This window comes from Chlorocebus sabaeus, chromosome 1, assembly GCF_047675955.1.
Source record: "Chlorocebus sabaeus isolate Y175 chromosome 1, mChlSab1.0.hap1, whole genome shotgun sequence".
NCBI classification, from domain to species: domain Eukaryota; kingdom Metazoa; phylum Chordata; class Mammalia; order Primates; family Cercopithecidae; genus Chlorocebus; species Chlorocebus sabaeus.
This window is the reverse complement of record NC_132904.1, coordinates 20891537-20905836: the sequence shown is the minus strand read 5'-3', so window position 1 is coordinate 20905836 and position 14300 is coordinate 20891537. Positions and strand designations below refer to the sequence as shown.

The 14300-nt window shown below is 43.2% G+C and overlaps 1 protein-coding gene across 3 annotated transcripts in view; it reads left to right on the top strand.

Moving 5' to 3' along the window:
* The window catches only part of EXT2 (exostosin glycosyltransferase 2), a 197159-nt gene that overhangs the window by 156659 nt on the left and 26200 nt on the right, over nt 1-14300 (top strand). For 2 of the 3 annotated variants that reach the window (XM_008000925.3, XM_008000909.3), the window contains exon 14: nt 265-1046. The exons of the other annotated variant lie outside the window; for it this stretch is intronic. In XM_008000925.3, coding sequence (XP_007999116.3) covers nt 265-403 — 139 coding nt within the window. In that variant the 3' untranslated portion in view covers nt 404-1046. Of the gene's footprint in view, nt 1-264; nt 1047-14300 lie in introns of those variants that run through there. 3 annotated transcript variants of the gene reach the window in all.

The window sequence follows — 14300 nt, the reverse complement described above, 5'->3', positions numbered from 1 at the left end:
CCGCCAAGCACCATCTCCTGTTCATGTTCTCCCACCGAACTAATAGTCCAAGTACCCCCAGTTCACCTCTTTTTTCCACACCTGTCAACCTTTTTAAGAACCTGGGAGCAGACTGTGGCTACTTGAGCTTTTTTTGTTGATATTGAACATTATGTATTTTGCTGTTATCTCTCAGCCTCTTGAACATATTATCTTTTCTCCCTGCCCCCATCCTTCTCATTCTGCTCAAACCCCTCCTCCCCACCTCCTCCCCAAACCCCACAGGTCAGAGTGCATCAACAAGTTTGCTTCAGTCTTCGGGACCATGCCTCTCAAGGTGGTGGAACACCGAGCTGACCCTGTCCTGTACAAAGACGACTTTCCTGAGAAACTGAAGAGCTTCCCCAACATTGGCAGCTTATGAAACGTGCCATTGGTGGAGGTCTGAATGTGAGACCGGGACAGAGGGAGAGAACAAGGCCTCCCAGCACTCCGATGTCAGAGAAGTGGGTTAAGGGTGGAAGGTTGACCTACTTGGATCTTGGCATGTACCCACCTAACCCTCTCAAGAACAAGAACCTAGAATGAATATCCAAGCACCTCGAGCTATGCAACCTCTGTTCTTGTATTTCTTATGATCTCTGATGGGTTCTTTTCAAAAATGCCAAGTGGAAGCCTTTGTGGCATGCTCCAGAGTTAAATCCAGCTGAGGTTCCCTTTGTTTTCAGTTCCGTGTAACAATCTGGAAGGAAACTTCACGGACAGTAAGACTGCTGGAGAAGAGAAGCCTGTCAGCCCATTTTAGGTCTGGGGAATCATGTAAGGGGTACCCAGACCTCACTTTTAGTCATTTACATCAGTGAGTTCTTTCAAGGAACAGCCAAACCCAGAATTTGGTGCAAAACCCAAACATCTTGGTGGGATTTGATAAATGCCTTGGGACCTGGAGTGCTGGGCTTGTGCACAGGAAGAGCACCAGCCGCTGAGTCAGGACCCTGTCAGTTCTATGAACTATTCCTCTTTGGTTTGACTTTTTGATATGATTAAAATTATTTTTTATTCCTTTTTCTACTGTGTCTTCAACACCAATTCCTGATAGTCCAAGGAACCACCTTTCTCTCTTGGTATATTTATCTCCATCTTTGGCCCGACAACAGTCTTCTGCCCGTGTCTGGGAGCACACGCCAGGAGGAATGTCTGGTGCCCTGTGCATCCAGCATCAGAAGGTCCCAAAGGGTAACCATTTTAAGAGCAGATGACTCAGAAACCTCCAGAGCAATCTGTTTGCTTCCTGATTAGATCCAGTCAATGTTTTACAGGTATTGTCAGAGAAAAGCAGAGGGTCTGTACTAGCCATATAAGGAGTCGCGCTAGCTGGTACCTGTAAAAGTTGTGGGAATTGTGACCCCCATCCGAAGGGGATTCCAAAATTTCTCTCAATAAACTTAACATTAGCCAGGGAGGTTCTGGCTAACGTTAAATGCTGCTATACAACTGCTTTGCAACAGTTGCTGGTATATTTAAATCATTAAATTTCAGCATTTACTAATACTGCACATGTGTGAATTATACCTCTTTAAGCCCAGTTGATGAACAAATCTACCCAGGCAAATGTTAAATGTTATGGATTCGAAACAGATTTATCTGGCTCTAATATTAAGATTAGCCACAGTTTGGTCTTTAGCCATAACATATGTCCCCAAAACACAAAATACATAACAATTTGCTTAGAATATGGATATGATTACAGAAACCTAGTTGTTACGCCAGTCGACGTCACTCATACACCATCCATTGTTCTGTTGAGTGACATGAAGGTGGACAGTTATTATGCTGTAGTTTCATCAAGAGTCACTTCAGATGTGTTCCCCAGACTTTGAGAGGTCAAAGAAAATTTCAGAAGTAGCAAAGTTGGAAGTGGAAATCATAAGAGTTTTGTCTTCTTTCGTTTGAATGAGTGATTGAATCCTGGACTATTATTGCCAAAGGGGGCAAACAGTCATCTCATCCAGTTTGTTCATTTTGTAAATGCAGAAACTGAAGCTGTGATTTTTTTCAGTGTCTGGCAACAGCAAACACAGGTACTTAACAAATACTTTTGATTTCGGTAATATGTACAGGTCAGTAGGAGACATAGGAAAGCATTTTGGTCTCATATTCACAATATTGGGGACGATATGATAGAAAGCAAGGAAAAGATTTCTGTTGTCACCCAGGTACCAGAGGCTGACAAGCACAGTGAGGACCTCTAACCTTTCTAGGGATTTTCTAGTTTTCCAAGATGTAGGGCAGGTATAGGGGAGGGCCTTACATTGAAATCTCAGCTGAAAGCTGTGGACTCTGCTGGCATTGTGTATGTGTCATATTGCCCTGGCTTCTTCAGATATTTCTGCCCTTTTGCTCATCACTGAATACACTACCTTAGTGACTGGTTTCTAATGCAGCTTCTCTCCCAAAGGGTACATTTTTAAATTTTTCTTTTCTAAAATCTTAATAGTCCTTTGATTTTGGAAGAGGAACTTTTTCACCTGAGTTCATTGTGAGCCCTAGAGAGCTGTGTGACTTTGTCATCGTCATAGGAGTCATTGGACTTTAAAGGAATTACAACTCCATTTAAAGTACCTCATTACTCCCAGGAATACTGGGTGTTAGATCTTGCAACATAGCATAGAACAGTTTATGTTAAAGAAGGAGCATTCTACCCCAGGCACCTGAAACAACCTCAAAGGTGAGGATCCCCTCTGAACAGACAGGGGGTATAGTCACCGTAGAAATTCAGGCCAGGGATATAGCAGGTGATGGCGATTCATGGATTCAGAGTGGGCTAGGGACTCCACTTCCTTGTCAGTGTATTTCTGAGCTGCTAACCAGCAAACCTTACCCATAAGCTTAGGTCAGGATCGTCTGCCCTTGGGATGCCATAGAGCCTGGTTTCAGAAGCGGAACAATCATGCTAATTAAAATGTCATGTTCTGGCCTACAGCAGACAACAGCTGGTTTTAGATTAAGAAATCTTTTTAAAGAAATCACATCTTACTGGCCTATAGAGAAGACGAACTTGAACTGGCCCTGGCCCAAGTGCACACGGAGCCACTGGCTTTGCCCCCAGGGACCTAACTGGGCTGGGCCTGCTTGGAATGCCAGGGCTGGAAATACTTTTTTATTTTGCTGATTAACATTACATAGTTGTTAAAATGTTTGTCTCATGTATTTTACCAACCCTCACACATTTAGGTATAAACCTCTTTTTCTGGAAGAATTAAAGAGGAAAACAGCAACTTTAGTTGTCAGAATCTTGTGTTCTTTCCTGCCAGTGATGCTCTGCTGTTTTTTTTTTTTTTTTTTTTTTTTTTTTTTGAGACAGAGTCTTGCTCTTGTCTCCCAGGCTGGAGTGCGATAGCATGATTCCGGCTCACTGCATCCTCCACCTCCCAGGTTCAAACGATTCTCCTGCCTCAGCCTCCCAAGTAGCTGGGACTACAGGCGCCTGCCACCACGTACGGCTAATCTGTTTGTGTTTTTAGTAGAGGCAGGGTTTCACCGTGTTGGCCAGGCTGGTCTCAAACTCCTGACCTCAGGTGCTCCACACACCTTGGCCTCCCGAAGTGCTGGGATTACAGGCGTGAACCCCCATGCTCAACTGCTGTATCCTTTCTTTACTCAGTGTCATCGAGTTCAAAGTTCTGACCACCCTGGTTTCTCTGCCACAGCCCCATCTACTTCCAGCTGGGCTTTGAACTCATGGTTTTTAAGTGCTGGTTTCTCTGCTGCCTTTGGAAAAAAGTGACCATCATGCTGGTCTGTGCTGACGCAGACTGGGAGCTGGAAGAGACAAACTCTCTCTTGGCACTCATTGGCCGCAGGTGTAGCTAATAACCCTGTGATCCCAGCTTCCTTCTAGGATGATAGCCTCTGACAGGCACCATGCCAGGAGGAAACCAGAGCATTTTTATCACTGAAAGACAGCACGTTTCTAGCCACAGGTTCTGATGTTGATTTGGGGTTAAAATCCAAGAACCTTTGATGGTTTTCAGCCAAGATAGTAATCAGAAAGTAGATGAAGCAGAGACTGGGTTTGGGAAGTGGTTGGGTTCTGGGAAGGCTCTTCGTAGCTCTGCAGTTAGAGCCTGTGAGGACCCAGCTGATAGGGTAAAGGCTTTGGGTATTGGAGACTTCCCATCAGCCACCCATCCTGAGCCTGCTGTGTTTCCTTTGCTTTGTAGCTCCTTTGGGGGTATGCTGCTTTTTCCATTTCTCTTGGCTCAGGTACTCTTCCACTGCAGCAAGAGAAGCCACAATGGGCTGTTCCCCAAGCAGCCCTGGCACGGAGAGGCAGAGTAGAGAATGCTAAACTGGCCCCATACCTCTTCCAGCCGCTTCCTGAGGAGCAGTTCTGGCAGGAGTGTTAACCATATTGGCAGCAGCTTCCATCCAGAGAGACTTTGAAAGCAACTTGAGCTTTCCACTGCAGGGCCTGGAGGCATATGAAACCTGTGGGGCCTGCCCCTACTCACCTCACCCCTGAGCTCTGTCCAAGCCCTGGAGCTCCTGTCCTCGGTGTGTGTTTGGTATTCACCCACTTTCTGCTTCTGAGTAGAATCAAGGGCAGCATTTGGTCCCTTTGTGCCAGCCATGCATCGTCTGTGAACAGGCCTTTTTGAGCTTATCTTGGCAGAGGAAAGTCAGGCAGGCAAGACCCGCTCTAAATTGTAATGTTTCCCCCTCATTTTAGGGTGGGAACTGTGAGTTCATTTGAAAACTGGGTGAGGGCATTGTAAGCTCAAGCCACAGCCTCTCTTCCAACCTCCATTCAGTGGACTGTTAGGGATCCCCAGCTTCCTCACATTTCCTGGGAGGGTGTGTGGGTCTGTACAGGCAACCTCGTGTCATTCTTTCAATTTCTGGCTCACCACTGCTGGCAACAGTGGGAAGATAATCAGAGAAAGTTTGGCCCCCTCTCCTAAGTTTCCAGGCCTCTTTCCTTTTCAAGAAATAGTTGAGTCACCAGCATCTGTATCTGGCATTTTGTTTCTTCACATTTGCAACCATTTTAGGGTAGAGCTTTTTTTTTTAAAAAACAGAGTCTCACTCTGTCCCATCGGCTGGAGTGCAGAGCTGTGATCGTGGCTTGCTGCAGCCTCAAACTCCTGGGCTCAAACAATTGTCCCATCTCAGCCTTCCAAGTATCTGAAACTAAAAGCATGCACCACCATACCTGGCTTATTTTTTTTGTAGAGACAGGACCTCACTATGTTGCTTAGGCTGGTCTCTAACTCCTGGGCTCAAGCGATTCTCCTGCCTCAGCATCCCAAAGTGTTGGGATTACAGGTGTGAACCACCATGCCTGGCCCAGGATAGCGCTTTTTCCTTTCTTCTGCTCTCCATTGGTTGGACCACTGGCTGCATCTCTTCCCACTCTCCCTGAAAGGCACAGAACTATCAGACAGAAGACAAGGTAGTTCTGAAGAGTTACCAGGCAGCTATGTCTGCTAGAGGCTTCCTCAGCAAAGCCCCATCTTGTCTACAACCTCTCAGGAACTGCAGGTGGGGTGGGAGCGGCTGACAAAGCAGGGATCCATATGTCTTAGACCAAAGCCACCAGTCAGGCCTTGCCACCATATAGAACCTTCCCTTTAAAATATATTTATTTGGACTTTTACTTATAGCTGCAAACATACCATTGGTACTATACCCAAGCATCAACTCAAGGAACATTTGGTTTTCTGGTGAGCACAGCTGAAGAACAACCAACTAGTTACTAATCCAGTTGAGGGAAGAGAACATTTATTCAGTCATTCTGTTATTCCTACTATTCATTTTCTCACGAAAATGTAGTCTTTGGCCAGGCATGGTGGCTCACGCCTGTAATCCCGAGGTGGGCGGATCATGAGGTCAGGAGATTGAGACCCTCCTGGCTAACACTGTGAAACCCCGTCTCTACTATAATTTACAAAAAATTAGCCGGGCATAGTGGCAAGCGCCTGTAGTCCCAGCTACTCGGGAGGCTGAGGCAGGAGAATGGCGTGAACCTGGGAGGCAGAGCTTACAGTGAACCAAGATCGCACCACTGCACTCCAGCTTGGGCAACAGAGCAAGACTCCATCTCAAAAAAAAAGAAAAAGAAAAAGAAAATGTAGTCTTTGCCAGGCAGTGTGGTAGGTCCAGGAGATACAGGAATTAGAGCTGACTAAGACAGTGTCCCTACCCTGTTCTTGAGCTCCAGTTCTAGTGGGAGTTCTTGAGCTTGGTAAGATGGTATGAGTCCATCAGTGGCCCAGGACTCTAAGCATGTATGTTTTAGTCCCAGCTATAAATGAGGATTCCATTAACCCCATCTTCTCCAATGTATGGAGGATGCAAGAAGCTTTAAAATGTCCTTTTCTCACAGTCTCTTCCCTTGACCATGCCTTAGTTTCCTCAGCCAGAAACTGGAGATAGCAAGAGCACTTATGCCTGAGTTGGTGAGATGGAACGATGTATCAGATCTCTTCCCCTTTTATTAACCGGATCGTTTACCAGATTGTACCTGGTGATGCTGCCAGCCAGCCCTCTTCCGGCCCCTATTTCTGCTTACCCTGTTACCAGAGAGCCTGGGGGTCTGGATCCTATCTGGCCCCGTCAGGGTGGATTACCAAATGAGCAGTTCTTTTGCCCCAGTCCCTTTCCTGTGCTGTAAATAAACCCCATGTTTATTTTCTTACGTTATTGAAATGAGCACTTGTGATTTGGGCCTCTTTTGAGGAGTCCGGAGAGCGTCCATCCGGTGCCTGGTGAGGACCCTGCATGGCTGGCTGCTGTCTGAAGCTATTTGGAGTCCTCTCCCTGTGTTTTCTGTGTGGCTTAATTTCAATAGAAAGGGCTGTATGCAACCCCGTATCTGCTGATTTTCAGGTTTCAACTTTCTGCCAGCATCACTGCCTGCTTAGAAGTAAAGTTATGTTTCTCATTAAGGGGATAACAGCCACAATTGAGGTAATTAACGAAAATTGTACATTGGTGGCAGCAGCTCCTATAGGATTTCCAATAGTCTTTCTCTAGTAGATCCTTGGGGGCTCACCTTGATCTCCTGTCTTCTGTCTACGCTGCACCAAAATACCTTGTTCTGTTTTCCGGATATAGTTCCAATAATTTTTTTCCTAACAGCCTTTTTGTCACCAGTTGGTTTGATATCTTACAACCTGGCCAAATGAGGGTTCCATTAACTCCGTCTTGTCCAAAGCATGGAGGATTCAAGTATTTTTTTTTCTCTCTGTCTCATAGCACCTTTCAGTTGCCAGTTGTACCCTGGCCCTTCTTTGGAAGTCATAATGATGAATATTCTTTAATAAGAGATTGATGCTCTTTCAACTCTCATGTCATCTGTACCATCTCAGTGGAGAAGATGACTTTGGACGAGGTTGGGATAGAAAAGAAACATTTGGAAGTCCACTGCAGTGTATTATATGCTGTGTGGAAGTCTGGGGTTTAGGAAATATTTGGAGGGAGAACTTCCTAAGGAATGATTTTTGGTTCCTTTAGGCCTTAACAACACACCAAAAGTATCCTGTGAGACTATGAGCAGGACACAACATTGTTTCTCACCTTGGGCTGTGACTATTATCTACTTCTCAGTACAGATTACTTTGGTTAAATCACTCAGTAAAGAAATCCTTTCATGCCCACAATCTGAACCTGAAGGCTATTACTGAAGAGAATTGCATCTGACACCAAAATTTACTTTACTTTCAGAGAAAGGACCAAGAGAAAGTAAAATTTCACTCATGTTTTTAAGTCTATTGTCTTAAAAAGATTATTTTCCCTTAAAAAGTAAAAAACCTAATGTGATGGTTTCCTTCAGTCAACAAATACTTATTGAGCAGTTATTGTGTGCCAGATACTGTTTTTGGTGTGAGGATATGGCACGGAACGAAACAATGTACCTACTTTCATCAAGCTTACATTCTAATGAGGAAGATAACCAAAACAAATAACTGAATATAATTTCAAATGTCAATAAATGCTGTGAAGAAAATAAAGCAGAGTATTACATGTGGATAATGACTTGGAGACATTTTAGGTAGGTTGATCAGAGGTGATATTTAAGCACAAATTTAAATGTTGAGGAGTGAACCATGAGCACACCAGGCAGAGGGAAGAGCTGGTATAAAGGCCCTCAGGCAGGAACAAGCTCAGCTTATTTTAAGAACAGTAAGAATAATATCTGAAGCGTATTGAGTATGGAGAGCATGATAGATGATGATGCCAGAAAGGAAGACCAGTGCCAAATTGTGTTAGGATCATATGGGCCAAAAGGATTCTAGAGTCTTACTATGAGTAAGGATGGAAAGACACTGGATAGTTTTAAGCAAGAGAGTGACATATCTGAATGGCATTTTTAAAAAGGTTATCCCTGCTACTGAGTGGACAATAGGCTGTAAGGAGCAAGAGTAGAAGAAAGGAATTCAGCTAGGACACTATTTTAGGGACCCCAAGTAAGAAATGGTGACCTAAACTAGGATGGTAGCAGCAGAGGTGGTGAGAAGTTATATTGGAAGTAGAGTTTATTGGATGTACTGATGAATTGAATATAAGAGATGAAAACAAAAGAAGATTTACAGGTAACTCCAAGGTTTTTATCCTGAGTAACTGTATGATACCATGAGCTGAAATATGTCAGACTGAGCAGGGTGAAGGCAAGGAAATGTTGAGAGAGAAAAATCAAGAGCTCTACTTTGAACATGTTAAGTTTAAGATGTCTATTGGACATCTAAGGTATAGTGTCATTTAAACAGTTAGTTATCTAGAGCTCAGAGGAAAAGTTATGACTGCAAATAAAGATGGGATTTAAAACCCTAGGACTCAATAAGATTACCCAGAGAATTAGTGTAGTTAGAGAGGTGACAAGGATAGGGGCCCAAGTACTAGGCCCACTCTAACATTTACAGGTAGAGAATAAAAGGAAGAACCAGCAAAGGAGACGAAGTAGTTGCCAGTGAATTAGGAAGAAAACCAGGAAGGTGTCTGTAAGATACCTGTGATAAATTAAAAGTGCATGCTGTAAACTCTAGAGCAACCACTAAAAATCACTTTTAAAAGAGGCAAGGCTAATAAGGCAATACTAGAGATGGAATATCAAAAGTATACTCAATCAAAAAGCAGGAAAAGAAAAGTAAAGGACAAAAGGGACAAATGGAAACAAAGAGCAAGATAGGGTTAAACCCAAACATGTCACCAATTACATTAAATGTAAATGATCTAAACACTATAATTAAAGGGTGGAGATTATCAGGCTGAATTAAGCAGCAAGTGCAATTACATGCTGTCTACAAGGAAAACCCCTATAAAAGTTAAGTTTAAAAAGTAAAAGGCTAGAAAAGATATACTATACAAATAATAGTCATGAGAAAGTGAGAGTGATTGTATCATCAGGGAGCAAGAGGAACATTTCATAAAGAGGCCCCGTCATCAAGAAGACAGAACAAGATAATCCTAAAATGTGTGTGCATTAAATAACAATGCCTCAAAATATATAAAGCAAAAACTAACACTGAAAGAGAAATAGAAAACCCACAATTATATATAGATGTTTCAACGCTCCTCTCTTAGTAACTGATATAACAAGTTGATAGAAAAATGTAGATGACCTGAATAACACTGTCAACAACCTTGGCTTAATTGACAGTTACAGAACACTTCATCTGCTGTAGCTGAATACACATTCTTCTTAAGTGCACATGCAACATTTACCTCAAATGCGTTACACAAAAATAAGTCTCAGTAATTTTAGAGTAATTGAAAACATTAAAAAGTTATCTGACCACAGTGAAGTTAAATTCTAAATCAATAACAGATATCTGAGACTATCCCCAGTAGTTGGGAATTAAATAACATTTCTAAATAATGTGTGGATTAATAAAGACACAAAGGAAATTAGAAAATATTTTGAGTAAAAATGAAAATAGTGTATCAAAATGTGTAGGGTACTTAGAGATTTATAGCTTGAAGTTTAAATTAGAGAAAAAGAAAAGTCTGCATTAAGAAACTAGGAAAAAGAGCAAAATAAACTCAAAGTAAGTAGAAAGAATAAAGATAAGAACAGAAATCAATGGAGTAGAAAATGAAAACAATGGAAAAAATCAAGAACTGGTTATTTGAAGAAGATTAATAACTGCTCAAGACTGCTAAAGGGAAAAAAAAGAACTAAGATACAAATTAACAGTATCAAGAATCAGAGGGGAACACTGGAACAGATTCTAAACATATTAGAAGGATAATACATTGCTATGATCTGAATTTTTGTGTGCCTCCCCGCACCCAACCCCACTCCCCTCCAAATGTATGTGTTGAAACTTAATCCCCAGTGCACTGGTGTTGGCAGGTGCAGCATCTGGCAGGTAATTAGCTCATGAGCAGAGCTCTCATGAATGTGATTAGCGTCATTATAAAAGAGACCTGAGAGAGAGCACATTTGTGCCTTCTACTATGTGAGGACACTTAGAAGGTGCCATCTATACGGAATGGGCCCTACCCAGACACCAAATCTGCCAAAACCTAGATCTTGGATTTTCTAGCCTCCAGAACTGTGAGCAATAAGTTTCTATTGTTTATAAATTACCAGTCTAAGATATTTTGCTGTAGCAGCCCAAACAGACGAAGAAATATGAACTTTATAACAATAATTTCTGTAACTTAATGAAATGAGCACAATCCATGAAAGACACAAATTGACAAAACTGCTGGAAGAAGAAATAGAAAATCTGAATACCCTTGTATCTGTTAAAGAAATCTGTAATTTAAAATGTTTTGCAAAGAAATACCTAGGTCCACATAGTTTTACTGGCTAATTCTATCAAACAATTAAGGAAGAAATAATACCAATCTATTCAAACCCTTTTCAGAAAATAGAAGGGGAGGAAGTATGTTTCAATTAATTTTAAGTGGCCATTACTACGCTGATACCAAAGCCAGATAAAAACCTTACAAGAAGAAAACTGCAGACCAATAGCCTTCAAATGCAAAATCCTTAACAAAAGATTGGCAGATTGATACAAGATTAAAGAATTCAAAGTTGGTCGAATGTTGGAAAATCAACGTAATTCACAATAGAGTAAAAGAGAATATTTGTGTGATTGTCTCACTAGATATAGAAAAAGCATTTGACAAAATTCCTCACCGGAATTGTTTTTAAAAAAACAGATGGCTCATGCCTGTAATCCCAGCACTTTTCGGGGCCAAGGCGGGCGGATCATGAGGTCAGGAGATCGCGACCATCCTGGCAAACACGATGAAACCCCATCTCTACTAAAAATACAAAAAAATTAGCCGGGCGTGGTGGCGGGCACCTGTAGTCCCAGCTACTCGGGAGGCTGAGGCAGGAGAATGACATGAACCTGGGGGTCAGAGCTTGCAGTGAGTGGAGATCGTGCCACTGCACTCCAGCCTGGGCAACAGAGCGAGACTCCATCTCAAAAAAAAAAAAAAAACATATCCACACAAAAACTTGCACACAAATATTCATAGCCAACTTTATTCAGAATAGCCAAAAGCTGGAAATAAGTCAAATGTTCAAGAGCAGATGAATGGATAGACAAATTCTGGTATATTCATACAATGAAATACAACTCAGCAATACAAATACTGAACTACTGAGTGACACAACATAGATGAGTTTCCAAAATAGGTGAGCAAAAAAAAAAAGCCAGACACAAGAGTACATACGATATGTATGAAGTGTTCATTTAAAAAAAAAAAAAAGCTGATGGTTAAAAAGTATCATCTTTTTCAGTTCCTTGGTTTATCCTGGACTGGTATATCTTCCCTTCCTTAACCTGGGATTTGCTTAGGGCCTCAGGATCTAGGATGCCTCCAGTCCCATTGCCTCAGTCTGGTGCGTTCTTGGTATGGAATGCAGATTTGCCAACTAGGCGGCTGACATTTATTAAATGCTGGCCATGTGAGGGATGCCATGCCAGGTTCTTCAGATAAACAGGCAAAGGAGACATCATTTCCGCCTTCAAGGAACTCATTGAATTGATAAACACAAGAGATTAATCAGTGTAGTCCTATCTGCTGTATAAGGCAGTGAATGACAAAGGGCAATTTGCACACATTCTCCACTATGGAAGGAGAGTAGGATTACTATCGACTTGGTCAAGGAGGTACCACTTGAAGGGGCTGTGAAGAGTTAATGCATGAAGATGGGCATTAGGTGGACAGGGGTGTGTTGACCAATAACCCTCCTGAACATAATTGCAAAATCCTTAACAAATAAAGAGGCACGTTGGGACAGGCATTCGACCTGAGGGAAGTGAAAGGAAACAAGAAGATGGGAAAATATAAAGGATGTCCTAGGTTTTCAGGAGCACAGAGCCCAGACTGGGGAATTAGAAACAACAAGGCTGAACAGGATTTGAGGGCTACATGAAAGAGCCGGAACTCCAGTCTGTAGGCTGTGTGAAGGTTTTCAGGTTAATGTGCTGATAAAGAATGGATCAGAGCTGGGTTTTGGCATCCCTATTGTTGATGGAGTGGACCAGGGAGAGACCGGGAATGAGATGTAGCCACTTAACAGTAGCCTGGGTAGAAAGTGAAAGGGCGCTGAACCAGAATGGCTGCTGGCAATGCTGAGACCCTTTTGGATATGGGGATGGAAAAAGGAGCCCCCTGTCCATTTCTGTGCCTTCCCCTCACCCCGATAACACGTACCAGCCACGCTGCTTGTTGTGTGCCCTCCCTTCGTATACTGAAGCCCTAACCCCCAATGCAACTGCATTTGCAGGTAGTGCCTTTAAAGAGGTAATAAAGGTTAAGTGAGGTCATAAGTGTGGAACCCTACTCAATAAGACTGGTGTTCTTAAAAGAGGAAGGGGCACCAGACCTGTCTCCGTGTGTGCACAGAGGAAGGGCTATGTGAGGACACAGAGAGAAGGTGGTCTTCTATTAACATAAGCCAGAAAGAGGCCAGACACCAGATTTGCCAGCACCTTGATCACGGACTTCTGGCCTCCAGAACTAGGAGAAAATAAATGTCTGTTAGCCACCCACTGTGTGGTATTTTGTTATGGCAGCCCAAGCAGATGAATACACTACTCTCCCCCAGGTCCCTCACTGCCTCCCCACCCCCGCCAATCTGATACCTGATAGACATAATATCGGACGTTCCCAGTGCTCCATAGTATGATGTCACTTTTGTGAAGCAGTTATCTGATGTTTGGCGCCCTGCCCTTAGCCACTTGGATGGAAGTCAACCCCTTTGGCCTTCCCAGCCTCCAGTGTGCATGATTCCCCCACTGTACAACTCTCCACTGTTTTCAAATATTTTAACTTTTGGACTTTGTAACCCCCTGATGAGATAAGCAGGAAACAGTTGGTTATCCCCATTTTACAGATGAAAAAATTGAACATGAAAGCATTTTTGTGGCTTGCCAAAGGTAACAGAGGCAAGTTGCAAAGTCAGTTCTTAAACTCATGTCTCCTGTCTCTCGCTTCACCATGTGGGTTCCTGGCCAGTGCTCTCCCATGCTTTCATCTGGACAGTGCTTTCTGTCCATACCTATCTTGCAGAAGAGCTATGGTTTGCCTTGTGTGTCATCCTTCCTTAGGCTTTTATCCCCTTCCCCTGTCCTCTCAACACACACACACACATGCACACTCATTTATTTTCATTCTTTCCCATGATGTAGCTTGGCCCTACTATCATAGCCACAGGGAGCCCCTTCCTTTCCCGAAGAGCCTGGAAATTACAGAGGTACACTGTGGGTAGAGGACAGAGAAGGGATGGAGAGGGGGCTTGTGATGCAACCAAAGGAGAAATCCCAGGAGGCAGGGCAAGAACACTGTGTCCTCTGCACATCTAAGAACCACATCCTGACTGGGGTTCCAGGCAGATCTCATGCAGGCCCTACAGTGGGTTTTCTCCCAACTAGTTAAGGCAACACCTTAACACATGGTGTACACATGCTCATAAACTGAAGCTCCCTGTGGAGGTTTGCCCTTCCTCAAGCCTGTTGGTCTGTGTTGAGCTTACAAAAAAAAAAAAAAATCTGTTTGGAATCACACAGAATTCCTGGGAAAATTTCAACTCTCACACCCCATTGTCTTCTGGCACTAACTTGCATCTTCTCACTTGTGCACATAGACAGTTTGCAGTCAGTCCATTTTGGGGAACTGGCTATTTGTGGAGAGCCTATTGTTCCTTAGCTGCTGAGCATGCAAGTCTAGACCTGTGGAAGGAGAGGTACCACCACCACTCCACACCCTGCTCGCCAGACTGAGGATTCTGCTGTCACATGGCCCAGCCGGCTTGTGGAGCCCTGAGGTTGGCTCTGTTGCCTGCAGCAAGA